Source organism: Aplidium turbinatum, chromosome 12 (genome assembly GCF_918807975.1).
Source record: "Aplidium turbinatum chromosome 12, kaAplTurb1.1, whole genome shotgun sequence".
Classification (NCBI taxonomy): domain Eukaryota; kingdom Metazoa; phylum Chordata; class Ascidiacea; order Aplousobranchia; family Polyclinidae; genus Aplidium; species Aplidium turbinatum.
The window spans coordinates 3684508-3711398 of NC_137483.1; the positions used below are offsets into that span (position 1 = coordinate 3684508).

Here is a 26891-nt window from a genome sequence, read left to right on the forward strand (position 1 = left end):
CAATATTTTAACTGGTCACATTTGTGTTAGATTAATTGATATTCTGTTTGCTTCACCGCACATTGAAAGAAGTTGCTGTCGCAATGTCTCGTGCTTTGTCAGATGAAGAGTTTCATCGCATGCAGGTAAAACCTAATCTGATTTAATTATTATATATATATACCACTTGATCAAGGTCCAGCCATGTAATTGTAATTCCATCATCTTCATCAACTGTTTTATTTATTGTGACCAAGTTTCCTGATTAGTTATTTCTACCAACTTTCTGGTACAAGTATCCGCCCTGGTAAAAACGTACCATGACGTCTTAGACAGGAATCAACCAAACATATAGGGTGAAACTACTTTACTGTTTACACACTTCAATCCATTTGTCTTGACCGATTCCTGTCTATGACGTCATGGAATTTTTACCAGGAAGGAGACTTGTAATCAGCTCCCAATTTTCTTCTGTGAAACACTAGCAGAACTTGGTATGATATTTGTATTTGTTAATTGCTTTCCTGAATTTATATTTTCAGCTTCAAATTATAGAGATGAGGACTGAAAATTATCAACTTAAAGATGAAAATAAAAAACTGAGCATAAAATTGAAAGATGTCACAGATCGAGAGGTAAAGGTGGAAAAAGAATTAAACAAACAAGTTAAAATGAAAAGGTAATGATTAAATCAAATATAGGTAGGGGAAGGTCGGGACCCATGATCATGGTGGGAGCCATAATCCACCCCCGTTTTTTTTTAAATGTAAACTACTCTTTTTGCATTTTTTATGTCATTATATTTTTTATGCTTGGATAACTTTCCCACAATCTTTTGGTTAAAATTGTACTAAAAATGAAGGTGCAAAGAGGATTTATAGGTTTTGGGTTAAAAAAGTATTTTTTTTTGGCTGAATGTGTTTTAAAATAACTCATTTGTTATGCAAGAAATGTTCATGAACTTTTTTGTAGTGGTAGGTGATGTATTTATGATGAGATTAAGCTAAAAGTTTTTTAGATAGCAATGTTAGTTTTTTTTCAGCTGTTGTTTCATTTCTGAACGATCAGGTAGGGAGCCTTGAGTCACCTTGTGTTGGGACCTACAAGCCATGACAAGTGCCTGTGATAGTAGATGTTAAAGTGTCATATGACATCATTTTTTTGTTTTCACACCTTTCCATTAGGATATATCACAATTCTGACTTTTGTTTTGTTTGCAACTATTAATTATGCTATTTTACATGAAAATTCTGACAACTCATCCCAAGGAATCATTTGAAAATTCTCTATCGTTTATTTCAAAATTTAAAGCTTGGAAGCTGGCTTGAAGATTGATTTCACACATAAATAATTACAGTATGTTTTAGAATTGTATTTTTGATATGGCGAAGTGATTTATTTGCTAAAATACTACATTTTTTGGCTTATCGCAATTGTGGCTAGGGATGGGCAATTCAGAATACCGAATCCAGAAGGATTCGGATCCTAAACTATTCGAATCCAAAATGGCTATAAAACCGGGTAATAAGATTCGGTTTTAAAGATATGCATAAGTCTTGTCCAACCTGTCAGCTTGAGACAGTGCACTGAAAAAAGTGTGGTTTACTCTCTTTTTTTTTTGCTCTGACGCCATTCGCACTTTCAAAAACATTTTGCAAGTGGTTGCGCGCACGGCGCATGCATCCCTACGTCACTCGCTCGCATAAGCAATCAAAGAAACTAAGCGCGCAATTTTCTTCACGCTTTGTACACATGCACAATTGTGCAATGCTTTTTTTCAATTCACGTGCGTATGCGACACTGCGATAGAATTGAGCAGATGTCCCTGCTAAAGGAGTTGGCTCTGAAATATCTCAGCATACTTGCCAATCAGCTTCTACCGAGCGATGCTTTTCCAGTGCGGGCTTGACGGCAACTAAGCTGCGCTCCCGTTCAACGTTGCCAGATGGGAAAGTAGGATACCAAATTAAAAAGTTCTGGTGAAATTTAAAGGTCTTTGGTGCCAAGCTTTTTGACCTTGAAACCAGACAACTTTTTGGTGAAATTTTTCCCACTCAATTTTTTCAAAAAATTTTTTTTAATTTTTTAGCGAATAATCCCTGCTCGCATAGAAAACGTTTTGCAAGAGGTTTGCGTATGCGTGATGGCAGTGTCTTACGTCTTAAAAACCATGTGTATTTTAGGCGAAATTGATTTATTTAGGGTGTTTTAAATAGCTGGTGAAATTTTAGTTACTTTTTGGTGTCAAGCAGCATCTGGCAAAACGGCTCTCGTTTGTCTTGCAGTAATTTGGAATGCCGTAGCCCTTGATGTGTTGCACTACAATAAACATCTACTTTGATTGTGTTCCTTTTGTGTCCAAATTTGCAAATAAACATTGCATGAATTTTTTTACTTTTTGCGTTGCTGGAGCCCAGAAGTTAATAGGATTCGGTATTCTGGATTCGATTCTGGATTCGATTTAGTATTCCGGAATAATTCTGGAATAGTGAATTATTCTGAATTGCCCATCCCTAATTGTGGCTTATCGCTCCCCACATGTGGGGTGCGATAAGCCGCTTGGCGCGTGTTTATGTTTTTGAGCGTAAATTAAACATTTGCTGAAATAATAACTTGTGCTTTTGCTGTAGAGTAGGTAGCACTACAAGGCATTGCAAAACCAATTTTTAAAGAAAAATTTTGAGAAACGTAGAAGATATGCATCTAAAAGAAAAAAGTGGCTCGCAGGTCCCGACCTTCCCCTATTACTCTCTAAACCCTTGACAACCTGTTTCAGCCTAAAAGGGGATCATAAAAAGGTCCTTATTCAAATAGAATTGTGATTTATTGTGAATATCTACACTTTCTAGGAAAATAAACTTACTTTTTAGCTTTAAAGTTTCAGCATAATTTCACATTACTACAATTTTATTAAAACCTAGGCAAATGCATTAAATCATCAATTGATGTACTGTATGGGCTATATATATAGCACTTTGATCAAACACCGGTATTTCTGGTGTTTGGTTACCAAATTAACCAGGTTAACTGGTTAGGAGGTCTGCATTTGTAGTTTAAAGCGTCTTCATTCCAAAGGCAGTAGGCACACCTGTTAAATTGTCTTTGCAGCTGTTCAAGATAGGTTTTCCTTTCGTAGATAGTAATTATTTACACCATTTGCCAATAAATATGTTACATTTACCTCGAGGTGAACTTTTTGGAAGAAGTAGTCATTGAGAACTTTTATGTTTTAGAGCTCTTTCAACATTGAACAAAAGCAAGCAAGCCCAGGAATATGAAAGTTTATTACGACAAACGGAAGAAGAATTTTCATTACAAAACCAAACTTTAATGCAAGAACTTACCAAAGTAACTGGTATTTTTTCATAGAATTGGTGTTATGATCTGTATAATATAGTAGGAACGGCACATATTCAAGCTTTTTTTTGTAGACCTACCTTCACCTTATGTTAAATGATGAACCTCAGCTAATAAAACATAACATCTGCAGACACTGAATTATCTACTCCAAATGGACAGATTTTGCCATCTTGAAACTGATCTATAATCCCGTTATGTTTTGTTAGCTTTGCCTCAAGATTGTAATTTTAATCAACAATATATATTTTAGTTAACTATTTCTGTTGACAATTTGGAAAAAGAAAATCAACAAATGAAAAGAGAAGGTGGAAGCACTGCACCAGACTCGTCATCAGGCTCTGACCTGCGGAGATTGCAAGCTGAAAACAAAGCATTGAAAAACAGCATTGAAAGTAAAATCTTGTTGCATCATTTAAAAAATCTGACCATCACATTTCCAAGTCATTATTAAGCTGTTGTTGATGGCTCAAGCTTCTATATTGTTTATATTGAAGATAGTAATTGATTCCTTGCAGCTAATTGCTACGCTATTGGCAGTATTTTTTAGTCTGTTATTCTGGGTCTGCTACTATTCGGTGAGTCCGATTCGGTGAGTTTCTATCCTCTAACCCCTAACCCTAAAACGGCAATGATAATTAGGCTACGGTACCCGATAATTTAAAAAAAAAATTGAAAAAATCCCCCGTTAAGGGATCGGACTCACCGAAACGGGCCATTCCGGTTATTCTATTAGGCGACAAACAAAAACTTCAGAATGCGATTTCGTTCATGTCACAATAATGTGGCTTTGATTTCCTTGGAGATTGTGGCGGACACATCAAAGAAGAGTCTGCTAAAAGTTTCTTGTGCATTCATGTCCAGGGGAACAGTCTATTTTTGTTGAGAAATCATGTGACTGTTCATTGTAGGCATTCAACTTAAGCATAAGGAAGAACTACAACAACACATGGATTTGGTTAAACAACAAAAACTGACACCAACTTCCACCTCCACCCATGATGAACAACCTAACGAAAAAGATCCACTTTCGACTAATGATGCATCAACAAATGAACATGTCATTGAGGTTAGTGGTAAATCATAGCTGCTGCAAGTTTAGGTGCTTGCTGCTCGGAATGGCCGTTTCGGCGAGTCCGATTCGGCTAATCCGATTCGGCTAGTCCGATTCGGCGAGTTCCCTATTCGGCGAGAGCCTTTTTCGGCGAGTGCCCTATTCGGCGAGTTTTTGAAATTTTATTTTTGAAAGGGAATAATCGGGTACCCTAGCCTAACTGTTTTCACATTGTTTTAACGTCGCTGAACGTGCAGAAAGAAATAAAAATTAATTGTTTCAACTATTAAATTAAAATTCGTCAGTTGAGTTGTTTTTATTTCTGACCATCATATCAAAAACAATACACGTCAACATAGCAAAAGTAGAAGCGACAAAACGCGAACGCTAAAACGTGCTTGAATTCGTCATGTCCGTTCAGTTGTTTTTAAGGTAGAAGCGACAAAACACGAACGTTAAAACGTGCTTGTGACCGAAGTAAGTTATTGAGTTGAAAGAAATTTGGCACGGTCGCAACACCTTCAGAAAAATGTAAGATGTGAAGGGAAAATAAAAAAAAGAAAATGTTACAAAAAAAAATCATGTTTATATGTATAAGTTAGTACTTTTGAATAGTTAAAATGATCAGTTTGGATCAACAAATGTGTGGCCTACAGCTTGGATTGAAAGGAAATTATCGGGTACCTAAGATAAGGTGTTAAGTCCAAGGTGTTGCGACCGTGCCAAATTTCTTTCAACTCAATAACTTACTTCGGTCACAAGCACGTTTTAACGTTCGTGTTTTGTCGCTTCTACCTCTTTCTACACCTTTGCTATGTTGACGTGTATTGTTTTTGATATCATGATCAAAAATAAAAACAACTGACATGACGATTTCAAGCACGTTACGTTCGTGTTTTGTCGCTTCTACCTCTTTCTACACCTTTGCTATGTTGACGTGAATTGTTTTTGATGTCATGATCAAAAATAAAAACAACTGACCGGACATGACGAATTCAAGCACGTTTTAGCGTTCGCGTTTTGTCGCTTCTACCTTTGCTATGTTGACGTGTATTGTTTTTGATATGATGGTCAGAAATAAAAACAACTCAACTGAACTGACATAACGAATTTTAATTTAATAGTTCAAACATTTAATTTTTATTCCTTTCTGCACGATTTCAACGTTTAACGATGTAAAAACGGCAATTATATTTAGGCTACGGTACCCGATAATTCCCTTTCAAAAATAAAATTTCAAAAACTCGCCGAATAGGGAACTCGCCGAATCGGATTAGCCGAATCGGACTCGCCGAATAGTAGCAGACCCCTTGCTGCTACCGATGGGTTGTTTTTGTTAGGGAGACATTGTCTGTGTTTTTACCAGCCCAAAATTGGTGTTTCCTTGTACTTACTAACAAGTCATGGGTCATGCAAACAGCGCAAAGATGCGGCAAATGCAATGGGGAATATATATATAGTTAAACTTGCATTGTTATTTCTTGACTGGGATGTCTTCTTCGCACTTCGAATTTTGTCATGGTATAAATTGTATGATATACCACCATTGCCTACTCCACAGAGCAAAGATCATATAAATATTGAGAACAATGGAACCGATCAGACCATTGATAGTCATCCTCTGACCACGACTTCAGCAGACGAGCGGCTACTCCATGCAGAAGCTCAATGTGAAAGACTGAAGCAGCAACTGAGCGAATATGAAGGTAGATGTGTGCTATCGTAGACACAACACTCATGCTTTCAATAAAAGTATTTGTTAAACACTCCTGCTTGTTCTTGTAAATTGCATGGGCAATGGGCATGCTGAGGGAGGGCCGATCCAGTGAAGGAAATTATCACCTAATTTTGTTAGGATAATGCCTTCGCATTTTAACACCGCCAGGCGTTATAATGATATAAAGAAATATATAGCAGTTGTTGTCTGGTAACTCTGGAGGTGATGCGACAGCGGTATTTACAATTTAGGAGCTGCTGAGTTGACATAGGCTTTGACTTTTTGTTGGTAGAGTATCCCTCATCTCGAGATGAATCTTGCAAAAGGTGCCACAACTTAGACCCCAATATCTTGAGTTTCTAGTGTCCGGCGTATATTCTCCATGATTGGCCTACCAACCATGTGAACTGTTTTGAGGTTTGCAGGTTGTGCTGATGGTAGCATATGACATAAAATTGACAAAAAAAGGAACAATTCTGTTATGTTGGGCGTTGGTATAATAATTCGATGATTTTTACAAAAATCTCTGACTGTCTCATTTTGGATCGTCGTATGTTTTCTACTAACCTTTTTACGTGCTTTCCATCCTCACACAGCGTCTGTGATACTGGGCGGGGTTATATTTGCTTTTTAATTTTTTTGTTTACAATCCACTTTTATTGCCTCCTTTCGTTTCAAAACTTCTGAACCTTGGAAGCGATTTTACTTGAGAAAATTTTAGTAACTGATCTCATCAGACCGCCTTGACCATTGGCTTTTTTTGTTGACGTCTACTTCCTCTCCTACTTGTGCAACCGCATCATTTTTCATCATTAACCTGTCCAGGGGCAGAAAAACGTCTGCAGTGTCTGACATTATCGTTGATATACTAGCATTCCAATGAATGGGAAAAGATGGCTAAATGCTGTTCTAAGGTTGATAAACGTATAAGAAAAGCGTTTTGTGGCACCGCAAAGATATGGTATGTCTACACTTAGTGTAACCACAGAAGCCCTGCATATGATGTGCAATGATTATATCTCTCAATTTTGTAGTTTTTGTCAAATACTCCTCCCAACGTAGTGACGAAGTACGTGAAATCATGCGTAGTCTGCATGATTTATGACTGAATGCCTCCCCCAGGTTTCATCCATGTTTCATCTCACCCATTTCATATTCACCTGGGCCAATGTGTTACTAGGATGTTATTGTACAATTGTACATATTGTATCAATGATGACGCGTACCGTAGTTTTGTTATCTATTTCAAGTTACTGTATCATGTGCAGCTTTGTGTTTTTATTACGGTTGTGTTTTTTTGTTTTTTTTTATGAAGAATTTTAAGAAATGGTTATTTGACTTAGTACTTTATGAATCTTGACGCACTTTAATAGACGGCGTATGAATTGTTATTGTGCTTTCCGCTTAACAAGGTTTCCCACCATATTTCACCACAATATTTTGGCCATATGGTATACAAATATCCTTGAAAAACTTGACCTTATTTCACTCACAAGGATTTCAAAAACCGCGTGCTCATGACTCGGTGTGTTCAGGCGTTCATGTCAAGTACGAGACAGAAAGAGAAGAAAAGATGTTGCTTGAGAAAGCACTTGAAGATGAACGGAGCAGCCACATGAGAGAACACAGAGCACTGGCCAGTGAGGCCGATGCCTTCCGTGAGAAGCTTGATCGCAAGCAAGCTTTGTATTTAGCTCTGCAGGAAGAAAAGGAGAAGTTCATAACAGAATTCCAGTGAGTGCCAAGTCAAAACGTTGGCTGCTAAACTATTACCAAGATTGTTTTGCTATAACTATTGATTTGTTATCAGATGCTTGGCGCGTTAGATCGGGCTCCAGTGATTTTTATTTTTTGACTTTTAAAAGTTAGATGGTTTCGTTCAAGATCGTGGAGGGTGATGGTTTTGCTAAATTACTCCACATCTTTACCAACTTGATAACAAGTAACAAGTTTCAGTTATATTATATATAATTTATTTTAATGTTCCACTTTGTCATCACTAGAGCTTTTGTCAATAGTTTTATTTGATTTTTCAATCCTTCTGCAATCGAGGTTTGTTTTTAAATAACAAGGTTGAGAAGTGAACCACTGATATGTGTAGAGTATCAATTGGAAGAAGTGCAACATGCTGATATGGTGAATTAAAGTCGTGAAGAGTTAGTTCTGCTGTTAACACGAGCTATGTCTTAAGCAATTTCTTAGATTTAGTCATTCTGATTGAGTAAGCATGCTCCGTTCATGCATATCTAAAAACTCCTAATAATAATTACCGTAATTAAAATGATACTGTAACAAATTTTGGCCTTGACGTTTGTCGGGTGGGTTTGTGTAAGTTTTAGTGGAATTTCTTTTCCTTTTAATTAATGGATGGTAAGATATCATTCGGCCTTTAAGCAATTCTGGCATCAAAATTACTTCTAAACATTTTGCAGGGCAAAATCGGCCGAACTGTCTTCCCAGCACGATGCATCCCAACAGACTCTTCAGTGCGAAGTCGAAAAGCTAAAGAATGAAACTTCCTCCTTGGGGAAGGTGGGTATGCGGTTGTGACGTCATCAAGTCGATTTCGCTCGGTTGTTGGAATAATTTGTCTGCTTGTGTGAAGAAAGTATAAAATTAGACGTAAAATGTTATTTATGTTTTATTTGTATCATTGGTACCTTGGAGCATCTTTCATGTGGATGCGATACTTTGGGAAGGCAAATGTCAATCTAACAAAAATGTCTGTACAAGTGGTTAATTTTTTCTCAGTAAGTTTCACCAAGCACCAGGATTTTGCTAACACGAATCGTCTGGCAGCCTCATAAGTCATATTGCAAACTTCATTTACTTATAGTTGTATATTCGGTAGTTAATTTTAATTCAGGTATGTTGTAAATGCACAAGTTGCAATAATCAGACTGGAGCAAACGATGCAACATCTGCTCGAATACCATGGTCTGAAAGTAGGATGCTCTGCAAAAGACTTGGCCAAATTTAACGATAGAGCAAGAACTGGCGTGTAATGCTCTGGGCTACGGCCGTGTGACACGCGAATAAGGCAGCTTACTTAATATATCTAAATTCCGTAGTTAATTTTACAGTTATGTTTCCTCAGGCCTTGCAGAACGCCCACAATCTGCTTGAGAGGCAGCAGAGCAGCGTTGGCAGCTTTCAAACACAGGCCAAGTTATTAGAGGAAGATAAAAGTCAACTGGTGGAAGAGATAAACAAATTGAAGTCCTTGTTGCACCAGGAGGAAGAGGTAAGTTGATTAAAATGAGTAGAATAAAAATGTTGAACCGAAAAAAATTCTGTTTTTAGGCTTTGCATTTTGTTCTCATTCACGAATTTTGTGAATCTTTAGAAACCCGTTATCTTCATGCAAGCACTGATTGCTCTTTAATGGTGCGCTTTGCAATTATTTTGACAATGCAGCGTTTCAAACACAAGTTTATAAATTTATATCTTTTTAGAGCTTTAAATTTAAGGGGTAGCTCTTGCTAAAAAAATATGAATGTTTTGTAAACAAAAATCTAACATACTTCATTTTGGGTCTATAACTGCAGATGGTGGCACACCGTTTCGGCCTTCTGGCCTCATCAGTCCATACGTATCTGGGTATGGCCACGAAGGTTGTTGTTTGTATGAGTGCATTCAGGGTGAACACTGAGTCTGATTTTTTTAAATGTGGCATTTTCTGTGACAACAAGTAACGACGTCGACTATCTGTATTCTGTATGTTTCTTTTCATAGAAATTTCGGTCGTATGAAACCGAACGGTCTGAACATTCGTCCAGAGTGAAAGCGTTGGAGGAGCGCATCGCATCCATGGACTCTCGACGTGAGAAGGCGACGATGGAGAAAGATGACGCAATCACTAAATTTGAGGAGAACGCGCGCGCCAGTGGTGCACTGCTGCAGCGCGTGGACCAGGTCGAACAATCGAATGACGCGCTACGCAGGGAACTGACGGAGGCTAAGGAGGTTAGCGTCGGGTTTCCCAATGATGTTTTTACGCAATGTGGCAATGTTTTAGACTATGAAGCGTACGTTGAATAGAGAAAGCGTAAAGTGTTTCTTTGAATTGCTCCCGATTAATGTGAGTTAAAAGCTCAGATCTGCACTGTGCAATATACTCGCTATACTATAGTCCACTGCTCCGACTACTTCTAATATAGCGAGATAAAATCCCTTTTTGTATTTTTGTCTTGGGGTTACAACTGGTTGCTTGTTTTCATACCACAGTGGTAAGAAAATCGGCTGGTATGGCTTCAGTGTCTGTCGCTATTCTTGTTTGCATAGAGTATATACTCGGCAAGAACAAACTGATCAAAATTGTGATACAAGTAAGCATTTAAGTTTCAACCAAGCTGCATTGTAAATAGGAATTGTTATTGTTGGGGTCGAACTTGTGAAAGTTTTATTGTTATTTCTGATGTATTTTCAACATTTCTAGTTTTCAACGTCAATATCTAAAACATCTTAATCTAAATCGAATCTACTACGAAGTTGAAGATTCCCTCACCAAACTTCAATCCATGTGTTAGTGGTAGGCTTCTCCATGAACGTGTTACTCCTCATCTTTTTGTATTATATCCTAGCTGGCGGAGAAGCGGAAGAAAGTGATGGATACTCAGGCGGTGGAGTCCCAGGAGAACAATGCCAAGTTTTCGACCCAATTGTCCTCTTTGAAACAGGAGTATGAGGCAACAACGAAAAACACAAAAGATAATTATGAAGAGAAGATAAAGGCTCTTGAGCACACCTGCAAAAGACAGGAGCAAGAACTCATTAGAATGAACCACCAGGACAGGGTAAGTGTCAAATGCAAAACCATTCTTAAACTGCGCTGATGGTTTTAAAACAAGACATTTTTTCCAACAATTGAATACTTCTACTATAAAGCCGTCAACAAGCAGAACATATTACATTAATGCAATATGAGAAAAACAGAGCATAAATAAAATTTGTTTACTGTTATCAACTGCGACAGTGGGATGGCTCAGTGGATACGGCGCTCGTTTTCCAATCATGCAATCCTGGTTCGACTCCCGGCTTCAGCTGGTTGTTGAAAAGCACTGCTCACCTTTACCCAGGGTTTGATAAATTGGTGATGATAATTGCTGAAGGAAAGACGACCGAGAGAAAGGAACTGGCCACCCTCCTCTCGTTAGTGCATAAGGCTGGTTATAATGAGAACCTTACTTTCCCCTGATGCTTGGATCAAGTATAGGACATGGGACCATCTTTACCTAAACGATACACAGACGAGAATTTTTTTCGATTTTTATTAAAGGCAAAGACGAGAGAGGTTGACACCTGCCAGCAGCAGATGAGAGACATGCAGGCCAATGTATCGTCTTTGGAAAACTCAAAGGGATGGTTCGAGAGAGCGCTGGTGGATGCTGAAAAGTTGGCTGAGACCAAACAGGAAGAACACGAGAAGGAATTTGAAAAACTGAAGAAAAAACACCAACGTGATCTCGAGGTAGGTACCTCAGTAGTAGCCTCAAACGCAGAAAACGGCACCTGAAGCTTCATCCCAGAAGGTGTTGTGAAACCCCCGAAGCATGTTTTTAAATTCTGGTAAAATGTGTATTGTGTAGCCTATCAAACTTCAGGTGTCTTCAAGTACTTCAGAATGGACTATTTTGATGAGATTCTTTTACATATTGAAGATAAACAATAAGCATGTTAGGATTATTATACACAATGTTGTGCCGTACACTAATAATTGCACTGTCGGCAGATCGCACGCGACTGTGCTCTGCAGTACACTTAGTAGCATGCTAAAATATTGAGAGCAATTGAATCGATGACTGCATGTCCTAAACTACTTCCAGTTGTTTCTTGTGTTGCATCTGTGACTCGCACTGTACCATGTTATTGCAGTAGACGTAAAATAAAACACGATTACTAATCTACTCTTCCAGAAAATCCGAGAAGAGGTAGCCTCAAAGGATCTTCTCGTTGCTGAAGCGGAGCGCAGAGTTGAGGAAGAGAGACAGGAATCCACTAAGTATGATGAGATCATCATCCAGTTGAAGCAAGAGGTCAAAGATGAAGTGAGCAAGCAAAAGTTAGTTGAGAAGAAAGGACATGCTGCGGTGAGTTGTGTGCTTACTGCTTATTCTACTAGCTGTACCAATGCGCCCGTTACCAACAAAAACTTTTACAACACAAAATAGTCGTTGTTGTCTGTGCAGCTTGCGTAGCTGTAAGAAAAAGTTGTTTATTTGGGTTCAAAAATACTTCTTTTTTCGCCAACCAGTACTGCTTATATATTACATCTGCCTACACCGCGTGTACTGTACTAATATCAACAAGGCCCTTGTAAACCAAATGAGTTGTAGCACTTTCCAGTCCACGTCTTTTAGGTGCAGATAGTTAGGTGCTGCCAGATAGGTGCGCACACTGTGGCAACAGGATATTTAGGCGCGGTGCACTGTGGCGCCTTGTCATTTAGGCGTTATTCGGTAGGTCAAATTCATCAGAAATGCTTGATTATGCTGCAGTTCTCCCCGCTGTTACAAAGTGAATTTCACTTTGAAACATATCAGAGCGCAGTGCCTGAATAATAATATGCAAGTACAAGTGAACTCAGGCATGTTTGGAAACTTGAATAATTTATTGATAAAGTTTTCGCCGACGCAAACCTACCGTAATAAATTGCATTCCATATTTAAACTTTGGTAGAGAGTTCGCTTTGTGGTACCACAAACATACAGGATGCGGTACTTTAACTTTTTCGGATATTTAAACTTTCACAGAGAAATTTAATTCGTGCTTTAATTAGGCTCATGACGTTGCCCTATAATGCTTTTCATATTGACATATCTGATAATAATTCAAAACAATGAAAACTATTAATATTACAAAAAGTGCTCAATGCTAAGCAAAGCAGAGCGAATTAAATCAAATATAGTTATTACTATATTTGATTTAATTTGCTCTGATAATAATTCAATGCATACATAGTACACTACAGTGACATACGCAAAGAGCGTGAGAGTTTATGTTTTACCAACAGATAGTATCAGCTACCTTAGACTTTGGTCAGTCTATAAAGTAGCATTAAGCTACTCTTGATCAAAAATGTCAAATTACATCGAATGCCTCCTTCCCCAGTAACAAAATCCTGCGTATCCCACTGAACGTACCCTCAATACGCGTGGTTCACTGTGTTAAGTACATGCGAGACGTCAAGGGCGTTGTATCATATTGTTTGTTTTAAATACAAAATCTATGCCTCTCTCTTGAGAAGATCTTGCGTACGCCTCTATCTGCAGTATTACCATCAAGCACCTAATGAAATAAACTTTACTGGGAATAGCATCTAAATATCCTGACGCCACAATGTGCGCACCTATTTAGCAGGCACCTAACTGTCTGCACCTAAAAGACGTGCCCCGGCACTTTCTGTATCTAACATAAAAACTAAGTTGAAGTAAGACGATGAAAGACATTTTGCTTTACATACTTGGATTGCAAGACCTTTCCTCGTGTGATGTTACTTGCTTACTATATCCTCCATGTGGTGGTGTCATTCCTCCGATTCTATCAAAGCGATACGTTTTCCTAGTTGCATCTTGGGTGACAAAAGGATAGACCCTCGGCCTCAGAGGCTCACCCCAGAGAACAAAATCCGTCATTTTTACATTGATTCAAGGTCTGCAGACGTTGAATCAATGTAAAAATGACGGATTTTGCTCTCTGGGACACGACGGCGACCCGCATATGAGTTCTAATGAGTATCATTTAGTCTTTTGCACCACGACGTTGTTGCAATTTCAGTTAAAAGATTTGAAGCGACAACTGGTTAACGAACGTAAGCGAAACGAGAAGTTGCAAGAGAAGCTCGGAGAAATGTCTTCAAGCAATTCAAGTATGTATCCACAAATAAGTTGTGACGTTGCATGACACTCTCTCTGTGGGTTTTACGTCACGATTGGCATATTTCCACGAGTGTTACAGGAATCAAGAAAATGAAATATCCAGGTGTTAAACCCACAACAATGTTGGATTCTATTTGAATAAGCTTAACTGAAGATGATCTGCTGCCAGCTGATCGAAATCGAATTTTAACTGTTTATGATTGAACTGACTCGTGTGAAAATAAATTATTTGTTGTTAGTAGTAGTAGTAGTCCAGTTTTAATCTGGTGATGTCCCTGTTAACAAGGGTGGCCGGATTCACCTCCAAGTGTCGCAATCGCCTTCACACCCTGCCTCCACATCGATCTGTCTAACGCGTCTTCTCTTGTCAAGCCCACCCCACCTTGCTGCTTTCCTCCTCAACTTGCCTTTTTCCTTTACATGAATGTTGATTATTGTATAAAGATAACTTATTTCTGGCAGTTTCGTTTGCTGGTAAAACAGCTTTGAACCAGTGACGTAAGACAGGTCACGTGCTTGAAGTGTTACGTTTCCGCTTGTTAAAGATTATGAGTTGCTCCGTGCAAACTCAATGCAAAAGATTATGAGTTGCTCCGTGCAAACTCAATGCAAAAGATTATGAGTTGCTCCGTGCAAATTCAATGCAAAACTCAATCGTACAACCCACGAAATGACCATCTTTGCTTGATCTTGCCGCTATTATTGCTCTGAAAGTGACTTGATTAATTAATCCATTGTAAATTTTCCAAACCGGTTTAAACCAGTTATATCCTGTAGATCTAGATGAGCTCCTTCAAGTGGTCGACACGAAGGATACGACGGGAGGAGATGGCAGTTCCGTATCTTCTTTCAGCTTTCGCGACTTCATCTCGCCAAACAAACAGACCAGTTCCGATTCCACATCACAGGTCGGTTCAACCAATGTATCACAGACACAAGAAACAGCTTCCGATTCCGAGAAGACGTCATAGGAAATCATCTCTTATGCTCATTTTGACACCACTTCTGTCACTTTCCAAGAAGCAGTTTTCATAATACGTAAAAATTCTGGTGTTTAGAACTTCAAGGGCCTTGCCCCACATCTTTATGACGTCATATTAATCTAAAATGGTGAAAATATGAAACATCCTAGTGTTCAGTTTGTTTTTATTCTGACCATTTTAACGAAAAAGTATATAACTTATACCAAACGTAGAAGCCTAGAAAAAGGTAGAAGCGACTAAACGCGAACGTTATGACGTGCTTGATACCGAAACAGGACGATCAGTCTTACTTGTAACCTTGGCCGTGTTGGTTTGAGACCCTTCGAAAGAGCGCGAGTTCGTCGCTTGTCCTCAGGAACATCAGTATGTGGTCGACTGGTCGTCGATGCCTAGTTTTGACGTAACAAGTTGTTATTATTATTCCTGGATTTGTTTTACTTGTTAGGGTAAGAAATTTGTTTTACAACATTTTGACTCACCGCCAATGCTACAACATCTGTCATAGAAGTAGGATGTGAACAGTTTGATGCTAACTACTCGTCTCATATTTTCTGGAGCCAAGATAGAAAATACTAGAATTTGTTGGAAACTACCCAGACAGCAAATCAGTCATTGCAGACGTTGAATCAATGTAAAAGATGGCCTACGTACTGTCTGGGTAACAATATTGTGGAAGAAACGTTAAGTTATGTAACTTTGATGTTGTTGGCATTGCAGACAGGAAGTGGTGGATTGTCGGGCTCAAAAAGTAGCGCCACCCCCGCTCCAGTCGCCCCAGTGAGCAAGGCCGAGAGTCGGGACCTGCTGGGCCGAGTGACTGCCCTGCAGCAGGACAAGTGGAACCTGGAGGAGCAAGTGCGTCACCTGGAGGAGAGCGCTGGAGCGATGGCGGATGAGTTGCTCGAAAAAACAAAACTACTTCAGCAATATGTTCACCACACTCGGACAGGTGGAGTTTGTTTGTGCCACCTTCTTGCTTTACATTAAGTTTTTCTTGGCATTCGTTACATTCATTGCGACACAAGTCACTTTCATGTAATAGCTACCCCTGTTCAGCTTGTGCCACGCATCCCCACATCACAATGACCTAACCATTACATTGCAAAGTGCTTCATCATCATTTACGGTGGTAAAAGTTTATCGTGTTCTGGAAGACTTCACTTGCCTTCCTAGTAATACAAATACTCTTTCTAATTGGAGGCTTGTTTCCTTGGTTCAATGCAGTGCCAAAGCAAAAAATAACTTTCTAGCGGAAAGTTTAAAATTAATAAAACTGTACTTTCACACCATCTGGCTTTGTTACTTGCTGCTTACGTAACAAATAAAGGTAACATATTCTACCTCATGACGTTTTGCTTCCCAGCAACGTAATTCCTCTTCGTTTCTAGACCATCACAAAGCCAGGTCTTCCCAAGAGGAACTTGGCTCCCGGAAGTTTAGCGACCGCATGAAGAGCATCATCACTGGTCAAGAAGACGTTGATGTCACTAACATCCGAGAGCTCAACCGCAAACTAACCCGGATGTTGGAGGAAGAGATGACCAAAAACTTAGCTCTCAAACAAGTAAGTTTAAGAAGTCACTTTGCAATTCCCAAATCTTGTCGCCTTGATAGGTTCCAATTTGAATTTACTTTAATATTCATGAAAGATTGCGACCGTTTTTTTTTTCACTACAATTATCGTATTTATCTCGGAAGTTACATGCGTGTATTTAGTTCGTATGTATAACAATAACATAGTTTTGAAGAATACGTCAAAGCTGGCGCTATGTTTTACATTGCTTCAACTCGTGCTGATTATAGAATGAACTTATTTGCTTTCAGGACTTATCCAACATGTCAGAGTTGTTGGCCGACAAGAAATGATCTCATATTGCTTCCATGAACCTACGCTGTGCAATTTTTATAGAAAATTCTATTTGATCGGTTTATTAACAAGTGACAGTTCGACCTCTCTACGAGATCATGCGCTTAATCCGCACCTGATACTTTAAGCGAGGATGGGTGCGATGTTCAGAAATTTTCCGAATGTTGACGTCACGGAGTGATGACATCACAAGTGGCGTCACAAATTGTTGGAACAAGCCAAGCAAACGCACTTCTCTCGGCGCTTTCGGATAAGCTTGAAAACTCGAGTCAATTTCCAGGGAAATTTCTCTTTAAACTTGTGAACCACTTTCCATCCTTGCACAATGCACATCTGAGATCTCATCTTTACGCAAGACGTTTACATTTAATGCTAATGAAATGTTTTAAATCTTCCTTAAAGCAAACTCTCCTGAGTTGTGGTCGCAATGCAAGCCAGACCATTGTTCCGACAGCTCAGCAAACTTCCTTGGTTCAACACCAAGGACCGTGTCCAGCCCGGTGTTTGTGCTTTGTGATGTAACTGTCATAGTATTATCAAGTATACACTGGTACTTTGTCGTTGCATGTTCTCATCATCGAGGTACGTTTATTTCTTTGACGTTCGCTTCTTACCTAGAGAATCCCACCAGTTTTTATCAAGCGCGACTCCCCCACCCGCCAAGCTAACGTACGTTGGATTGACGACTGTATGTCGTGTTGCCATTTTTATCTGATTATATGTTTTTATCTTTGAATACCTTTAATATATTTGGAAGTTCTAACCCAGACAGCAAATCAGTCGTTGAATCAATGTAAAAACGGCTGATTTGTTGTCTAGGAAATGAAATATAATTAAACAAGCTGAAGTGGGCACTATTATCAGTTCCATGCTACCAGCTAAAGTGGGCACCATTATCAGTTCCATGCTACAAGCTGAAGTGGGCACCATTATCAGTTCCATGCTACCAGCTAAAGTGGGCACCATTATCAGTTCCATGCTACCAGCTGAAGTGGGCACCATTATCAGTTCCATGCTACCAGCTGAAGTGGGCACCATTATCAGTTCCATGCTACAAGCTAAAGTGGGCACCATTATCAGTTCCATGCTACAAGCTGAAGTGGGCACCATTATCAGTTCCATGCTACAAGCTGAAGTGGGCACCATTATCAGTTCCATACTACCAGTTGAAGTGGGCACCATTATCAGTTCCATGCTACCTATGTCAGCCGTCTTTGTTTGGACCTTAGAACCGAAAGTTCCATTTGTCCCCTACGTCATCAATCGTTGCATTTACAAAAAAAGTGATTACACGTTATAGACTTTTAGTGTGTAAGCAATGAGTAATACCATGCTAAAGACTTGAATATGTTTTATCAGCTTCTGATTGGTAAAAGCCAAGGTAGCAATGAAACAATGACCTAGGTGGGGTCATCCAGTGAATTGTTACCTCACCATGTTGTTGGTTGCTCCGGTGTTGTGGTCCATCAACACCGGCAACCTGGTTTGAAACTACCGCCTTTTACTTTAAACCTCTATGAAGTTCCGGCATCTAACATTGGCAGAATATGTTTTCTTTGTATTGACTGCGCTTGGGTTGATGCGGTGATGGCCATGCTGTTATGTACCCAACTGTTCCGGATAATTGTTGTTTCAATTTGGTCACAAGCTTTATTATGATGTCATAGGTACAACAATGATGCCATCCATGTTTCGTGTACTCCGTCAGATGCATCCTCTGAGTCAGTATTGCCTCTGAATATTGATGAAGTTTATTGTTTAAAAATCTATGCCATAATATTAGATTTATTCCCATTAAAACAGGGAGGCGTATTGTTTGGCCTGAGGGTGCTCATTGATGCAGTGCTCGAAACGTTAACATAATGATACCAATATTTTGATTTGTGCTTTATTGTGAGGGCTGTAGTGTCCTATTAAAATCATCGACTTAGTAAATTCTTAAGATCTTATCCTTCCAACTTCAGGCCCATACTATAAATGTTTTTAGTGAAGCAAGTAATTGTATCCAACATTCCCACAGACATGTTTGTCTTAAATCAGGAGTGCCCAGCCACAGCCCTAAGTTCGCTAGTCTCGGCTGGCTACATTCAATTTTTCACTCATTCTTGTCCTTGAAATTGCCTCATTACAAACATAGTGCAGTTCCACTCCCGAATTGTCCCATACAATGCAAAGTATTTGATGTCGTCATGTCTCTTGCGTTGGTCATAAACCCGTGTATTGACGTCATAGGTTAGTATTATTGTTATATAATTGTTCCATTGCGTCCAATCCACTGTGACCATTCTGAGACCGATTGTTTTGCGCTGGTGGTCAAAGACATCAAGTTTGGTTCTTCTGAATTATAGTCAGCTTCATATCTATCAGTAGTTGTGTTTGGGCTACTATATGGTTGGTCCCTGGCTTGATCTTCAAACACTGGATCAGTTTATTGGAGGCTTCTAAAATAACATGAAGTGTGCGTTTTGTTAAGTCGAAAGCATTGATAAATACTTTTTCCGGCTTAATTCTAAGATCGTACTGTAGCTCATCTCTACCATGTCGCATGTTCTAACTCGCTTGGAGGCAAATTACAAGAGCATCGTATGCAAGTCTTGCAGTTGTGCAATTATTTTATGAAGACCTTTGCTTGGAGTCACCAGAATCATCGTGGCGCTGAATACTGAAAAGGTTGGGTGTTCATCAGGACAATTATCGTTTCTAGCACTGGTCGCAGCGTTCATCTGATGAAAGTGAAAGTAAAAGCAAAGACAAACAAGTTGATTTATTGCTTCACTGACGTTTCGCGCACCATGACAATGCGCATCCTCAGAGCGAATGACATACAAAATAAAATTTACAATGTTATATACTGCAGTGCGGTTGAAGGCAAGAGAAAAAATGAAACACATTATTTTAATGGTTGCCAAAGATGTGTGTGCGTTTACTTTCCACGTTAAGTTACGTAAATGAAATGTTGTATGAAAGGTGGAGATGAATGAAAGCAATAGAATGACGTCATATGATTAGTAGCGTTGGCAGGGCGAAGTTGTGGGCCCTGGATGATTCTAGGGGGCTGTAACTTTTCCAAGTGGCCTGAGAACTTGAAGAAACCACCGCATATACTTTGGGTGGGGTGCGTTTCTTGGGAGTGTTTTGATTTGAGATCCAAGATTTGCACCGGGTACAAATTATCTTCATAACGGTCCTGAATATGCTATGACAACATTTGTACCTGGTACAAATTATCTTCATAACAGTCCTGAATATGCTATGACAACATTTGTACCTGGTACAAATTATCTTCATAACGGTCCTGAATATGCTATGACAACATTTGTACCTGGTACAAATTATCTTCATAACGGTCCTGAATATGCTATGACAACATTTGTATCTGGTACAAATTATCTTCATAACGGTCCTGAATATGCTATGACAACATTTGTATCTGGTACAAATTATCTTCATAACGGTCCTGAATATGCTATGACAACATTTGTACCTGGTACAAATTATCTTCATAGCGGTCCTGAATATGCTATGACAACATTTGTACCTGGTACAAATTATCTTCATAGCGGTCCTGAATATGCTATGACAACATTTGTACCTGGTACAAATTATCTTCATAACGGTCCTGAATATGCTATGACAACATTTGTACCCGGTACAAATTATCTTCATAACGGTCCTAAATATGCTATGACAACTTTTGATTGTTCCCCCCTTGCTTTTGATTGTTCCCCATAGAACTGGTCTGTGGTTTGCAACCTCTACGGGTTACCGTACTCCAAATCTTCATACAGTATTTTTGTATTTGAAATCTGAGAGCTTTTAAATGATGAAAAAAGATAAATTTTTTTCGAGTTTTCATTTGTTGAATGCAATTGAAAACCTAAGTAGTAGAACTTCAAGCCCAAAACAACGGCTTTTGAGATAAAGCAAGGTAACGTCTGTTAACCTTGTTTAATCTTTTATTTCTATGCGAACACCAGCGTGTGTTATAGCGAAACTAAGCCGTTTTTTAAATAAAAATTTTGCTCGACGACAAGCGTCGACCATCATACAACGTATTTTGGATAATAACTTAATTTCCACAAAATCTGACTTAAATAGTTCTACAACTCAGGTCTTCAATTGAACTTAAGTTTTTTTTTTAAATTCAATCTATTTACCTTTCAGCATGTAACGAGACGGCAAGCCAACCACCTTTTGCATCAATTAAAAAAGCTATTGGTTTGCTGTCTGAATACCCCTATGAGTTGCCATCAGCACCTTAAGTCTATAAGAACATTCCGCCGCAGTTGGTGCAATAAACAAAACATCCTAGAGGTTGATTTGTCACAATGCCACGTCATATTCAGACAGGTGACTGACTGGTTAAAGACGATCGAATCGAAATTCTAAATCGGGAAACTCAGGCTAATCCGAATGAAGAGTAATAATTGAATACGTGAATTCAAAAAGGGCCCCTTCATTTTTTTCGAATTTTTGTTATGTTTCGAGGATCCTCTTATGTTTCACGTTCGCTCCAATCCCAATGAGACAAAATCAAATAAGTTTGTTGAGTAAACTTTTCAAACAGGATTCTCTGCTGCCGCCACTCGTTCTACATCTCCTCCTACACGATTCCGCGGCTAATATGTCAGTTTGGTCGTATTTAAGCTAACGTCGGTGGCTACAGTTTATAAGAGATGCAGGCTCGTGATGTTTAGCGGTGCCGAACCAGGGCTCCAAGCCTACAATGCCCAGTAGAGTGGAAGAATTTATGGTTCGCTAACATGTGAGCTGCCCACCATCCAACTGGACAGTTGACACCATGAAAAAAGTTGGCGCTGCTGCTGATTAATTCCCAATACTCAGATCATAGCTTTGGCCTGTAAGCGGAAACTTAGACAGATCTGAGGTAAAGTTTCAGTTTTTCACACTCGCTTCTCTTATTGGTTGCACAGTTTGTTTGTTTGTTTATCTTTATCCTGCATTGCGGGAAAGCGGACTTGAGCGCTATGCATCGGTGTACGCCTTCCGACATACACCTGACCCACGCTGCAGCCGACGGCAATGTCTGTTTTCCGGTTGTCTACTTTACTTATGACTTAAATTTGGTACTACCCATTACTCGAAATCGATCACTAGGTAGAGGCAATTATCGTTAAGTTTCTTGCCCAGAGAAACAACAGCAAGTGCAGGTGGCTGGAGTCGAACATGCAGGCTCTCGACTGCGAGCCCAACGCGCTAACCACTCGGCCATCGGCCACAGTGATGAAACACTGTCCCCGAATGCGGTATATGATGTGAGTATTGTCATTTATGAGTATCATCATTCCGATAGCTCCAATGGGGTTGTGCGACAAGATACCACGAAACCACTAGCGGCGGTACAACTGGGTACTTCTAGACGAGAACTAGCCTTGCGCAGCATATAGACCACGGGTCGGCAACCTTTAGCATTGAAAGAGCCATTTGGTCTCGTCTCCATTAAACTAAAATTTGCTCGGAGGCGCACCATCTAACTGACCGCTTACAGCAAAAACCTAACGCTTACAGAAAAGCCTTTTGTTTGAGTTATTCGGCCGCACCCTGTAGAACTGATTTGTAGTTACCATTCCAACAGTTGTCAACTTTTAACATGACTGGGAAACACAACTAATCGGTTCATGGTCAGATATAAACATACACATATTCTTTTAATGATTTATTTCACGCAGTTAATGTGATTTCTGCTCCTGAACTTCATTGCATAGCGCATCCGCATGAGCCAGAGCGCAGAGATAAAAGAGCCGCATGCGGCTCCGGAGCCGTAGGTTGCCGACCGCTGAATAGACAATGCGTTGTACAGCGCTTGGTCACGCGTGGGCGAAAGAATAACTTTAAATATGATTCGGATATGCATTGTAGTTATCAAAACATGTTTGTTTTTAGAAGGTTGGAACGCAGAGTGATACAAAAATAGGAAAAACATCTCATAAAGTTACAGAATTCTCATAAAGTTGCAAAAGTGCTTGTAATTAACTAAGGTAGTCAGTAGGGAGGGCCGTCGGAAGCAGATCGCTTAGCAACTCGAGTTTCTTAGGAGGTTTGTCGAGTAAATGGCGAAATCGAAAACTATTTTTTAATTGAACACCAGGAAGACGGTGCACAACACGGACCTAATTGGTAAATCACCCCATTCCAGAGATATTGCCAGGGTTGCCATACCGTCCTTATTTCTAAGATTTGTCCTTATTTTGAAGAACTCTATCTTAGAAAGTATTACTGTCCTTATTTGCTAGGAAATGTCCTTCTTTTTGATTTGAGTCCTTATTTTGTCTTATTTTTAACAATTAGTGAATAAACTTAGTAGAATGACAGTCAAATCCCTACTACAGTAAAAGTAAACCTAGACCTGAGTTGTCGTGAGATGCACAAAGTATTTTTTTACGAACAATGAGTTGCTGGAACACATTGTTTCTGGCAAACAATATGGCATGTGATATATAATGGCTCGTATAAATGCTGAGATTTGTTCAAAAACGTTTGTTTTATTTTGTATGAAAATTTAATTTTTCTGTTGTCCTTAATTTGGGGTCCATGTCGATGGCAACCCTGGATATTGCAGTGGCGTATATCTAGAGCAGTGATTCCCAACCGCGGCTCTTAGAGCCGCATGCGGCTCCAAGCTAGCCTTCTTGCGGCTCTCATTGGCCCCTGAAAATCCCACAAAAAATATAAAAAATCTATTTATAATATTTAAGGCGATTCTTTTTTGACTTGCCAAAATTATTTACGAAGTTAAAATTGTTTACAAACTGCATAGTCGTTGTGTCGTAGAGGTTGCACTGTCAGTGAACTTTTCACTTTACATCTTACACCTAGGGTACGTGTACCCTTTGGGGGTACGAAGCACCAAAGCAGGGGGTACGACATGCAATGTGAAATCATAAATCAAATCCTATTGCAGTTAATGTGGCCACTGCTCCTGATAATTTACAATTGGAGTTGCTAGACATGCAGTCAGATATCGAGCTCAAACAATTATTTCAAAGTGAAGACCTACTTGAATTTTGGAGTCGAGTTCCAGAGGGAAAGTATCCCAACTTGAAAACCAATGCCCAGAGAAACGCCTCTGTATTTGAATCAACTTACGTATGTGAAGCACTTTTCAGCAAAATGATTAGAATCAAAAATAAATACCGCAATCGGTTGACCGATGAGCACCTCAAGCAGCTACTGCATTCTCTGCAATTGCGCACGTGTAGGCTATTGTTTTTGATATGATGGTCAGAAATAAAAACAACTGAACTGAACTTGTTAAAGCTCAAAGCCAAGTTGGACAAATTGATTTGTGTTATTTTTCTTGTTAGTGTTGCTATTCGTTGGTACACGCTTTCATGCTTTAACCCTATAAGGCCCACTGTATCATATATGCAACATGACGTTAGGGCTCTTCCAGAGCCCCCTTGGATATCGCGAAACTTACTTTTTTTTTTATAAAAGGCTGGTGTCGCTATTGAGCTACAGTTTTTTGTTGAAAACCGATTGGTAGATGTAAGTCACGTGCTTTAGCCAGGTTTGTTTTTGGCGCGATTTTGTCTGCTGAAAGGAGTTGAGAAGTACACAAAAGTTGAAGAAGATATCTCGTTTTATAGGGTAAGTTATTTTGTTGTTTTTGTGAGAAACATGTTCCATTAGAGCTAGTAATTCATTGTAAGTTCATTTTGAATAAACATTTTTGATTTTTCATTATTTTATAAATGTTTGAAATTTGATGTTGCACGGGTGCAACATTGGGCTTTGCATGCCACTGATTCCTGATAATGATGAAGGACAAGTCATTGTTGACATACTGTGTTTATCCAAATTGTTTGATCTGCTGAGCTTGTGCATTGCTTATTCCACACTAAACTTTGTAAAAATAAGCACACAGTTCAAATTTAATCACACCTTACTAGTTGTAGGCTATGTCTTTGATCAGTTTATAATACGGCTATATTAGGGTTGCCATACCGTCCGGAAAATTCGGGACATGTCCAGAATTTAGTGTTAAATTTTGCGTTCGGGAGGAATTTAAAAAAATGCTCAAATGTCCGGAATTTTATGATGGGCGTTTTGGGAAATTAGAAAAATTTTTTCTAGAAAATTCGCTCAGCCAGCTCATTTTACTGCATCTGCAATCGTACTGTGCAACACTGCCATTTTTTTTTACTGCGAGGTTGTACGGAATTATGATGTAACAGAGCGTTTTCCTTATCAGTGATGTTTACCACTTAGAACTTTCTTGAACTTATTGACCGTTGTGCTGAATCAGAATTGGTTAGATATAGATCACGTGCTGCGAAAATTACTAGAACATTCCAACAGTCTATAAAAGCAGGCGATTTCGCACATATAGCCTAATCAGAGATTTACTTGAAATGTCATAGAGGAGGAAGCCTAGTGAATTTTTGATACAGAATCCTTGACTAATTCTAATGGCTAATAGTAATGGCTAATAGTTCGGTAGTGCATATATGGTCTCATGAAAATAGTCATGCACTGTCCGGAATTTTGTTTTTTCAAATATGATAACCCTAGGCTATATAGGCTATTGTATTTACACTAATGTTGGAAACCATATCAAATTATTGTAGCCTACTGTGAAACTGAATGAACTGATGCCTTCAAAAAAGTGACAAACGCTGGAGCATGAAAACTAGCTACAGAATACCAAGTTAGTCCAACCCTACTGCTAACCACTTTTGTATTATTTTTTTGATTTGTCTTGATCAATAATTACACCATGGTCCTTAGTCACAAATTTCAATTCTTTGAGATTTTTTCTTTTAGTTCAACTGTTAAATTTTTTGTAGAAAATGGCTTGCGTGGTTATACCACAGAAGATTTGATCAATATGATCAACTGGGATGAGAGTGATGACGATGATCCTAATTTTGTTGAATCTGATGACGACGATGATAATGATGAGCATATGTTACAACACACTAATCAGGTACAGTCAATAGCCTACTTGGCTTACATTGCCTCTGGATTTTTTGAATTTTGGTTGTTCATATGCTAATATTTTGCTTTAGGTTGCGAATGTTCCATGCATTGAAGAAGACAATGATGATGGTGTTCCACTTGTTAATGTTACCACTACAAGCAAAAGAGCTACCAATGGTATCCGGAACCGAAGTAATTCTGCTTACAAATGGAGAAAAAAGAACTTTTTAGAACCTGCTGCATCATTTACAGGACCTTTGATCGAACCACCTGCTAATGAACACATGGAAACGCCATTGCAGTATTTTTTTAGGTTTGTCAGCGAGGACATGATAGAAAATGTAGTTCAGAATACGAATCTCTATAGTGTGCAAAAAACTGGAAAAAGTGTTGATACCAACACTAAAGAAATAGAGAAAGTAATCGGCATGTTTTTCAACATGGGTCTGGTACAAATGAATGGAGTCCGACATTACTGAGAGCTTAGTACTTGGCATAGCCCTGTTTCTGGTGTAATGAGAGATGTAATGCGAGATCCGCTTCTGCTTTGTGGAAACCCGAAATTGCTTTTATGATTTTCACAATTGAAAAGTAAAATTTTTGCTATTGCGTTTTGTGGTTTGCATCATTCAGTTCCGATAGTACACTATTTTTGCTTTTCGGATGAAGCTTCATAATCTATCACTAAAGATCATTGGGGAATTTTGGCCCAAATACTGATCATCGGAAAAGTTACAGTCTTTGACAGGGTTTTTCCAAACAAAAAATTTCTATCTACATTCATCTTTGCCACTCCACCATATCAACAATGCTGTCTGCTAATTACCACTCAAGGCCCAATGTATCATATATGCAACATGGCCCAAAACTTGGCCGAAAGGGCTAGCATACAAAAAAAAATATGTTTTTGGTTTAAATGAGTCACAAACCAAGTGCTGAACAGCAAAAAAAATTTTTTTGAACGTGTTTTCTTACAGTGGGCCCAACAGGGTTAAAATTTTCGTTATAATTACTTGAGTGTTTTCATGCGGCTCCATACGCACTCTGAAGTTTGAAATTCGGCTCCGACACCAAGAAAGGTTGGGAATCACTGATCTAGAGTGTGTGCTCCGCA

General features: G+C 39.0%; 2 protein-coding genes across 2 annotated transcripts; both read left to right on the forward strand.

The window, feature by feature from the left end:
• Positions 1-20086, forward strand: LOC145780812 (GRIP1-associated protein 1-like). The gene is made up of 18 exons (XM_082592454.1): positions 1-125; positions 522-658; positions 3213-3327; positions 3590-3731; positions 4248-4405; positions 5952-6096; positions 7643-7841; positions 8540-8639; positions 9205-9351; positions 9843-10073; positions 10691-10903; positions 11386-11577; positions 12023-12196; positions 13884-13974; positions 14762-14892; positions 15685-15916; positions 16356-16531; positions 16792-20086. The coding sequence occupies exons 1-18, from the start codon at positions 84-86 to the stop codon at positions 16831-16833; spliced, it is 2667 nt and encodes an 888-aa protein (XP_082448580.1). The 5' UTR covers positions 1-83; the 3' UTR covers positions 16834-20086.
• Positions 20087-24378: 4292 nt separating this feature from the next.
• LOC145781431 (uncharacterized) lies at positions 24379-26636 on the forward strand. The gene is made up of 3 exons (XM_082593213.1): positions 24379-24445; positions 25645-25784; positions 25867-26636. Exons 2-3 carry the CDS (start codon positions 25686-25688, stop codon positions 26254-26256), a joined length of 489 nt encoding a protein of 162 aa, XP_082449339.1. The 5' UTR covers positions 24379-24445; positions 25645-25685; the 3' UTR covers positions 26257-26636.
• Positions 26637-26891: the final 255 nt, after the last annotated feature.

Bases quoted from the DNA above. Each gene is read 5' to 3' on its own strand.
- LOC145780812 (XM_082592454.1), top strand. From the start codon at position 84: ATGTCTCGTGCTTTGTCAGATGAAGAGTTTCATCGCATGCAG. The intron at 9,352-9,842 runs GTAAGTTGATTA...TTCTTTTCATAG, and splicing joins TGTTGCACCAGGAGGAAGAG to AAATTTCGGTCGTATGAAAC. The intron at 14,893-15,684 runs GTCGGTTCAACC...TTGGCATTGCAG, and splicing joins GTTCCGATTCCACATCACAG to ACAGGAAGTGGTGGATTGTC.
- LOC145781431 (XM_082593213.1), top strand. From the start codon at position 25,686: ATGATCAACTGGGATGAGAGTGATGACGATGATCCTAATTTTGTTGAA. The intron at 25,785-25,866 runs GTACAGTCAATA...ATTTTGCTTTAG, and splicing joins TGTTACAACACACTAATCAG to GTTGCGAATGTTCCATGCAT.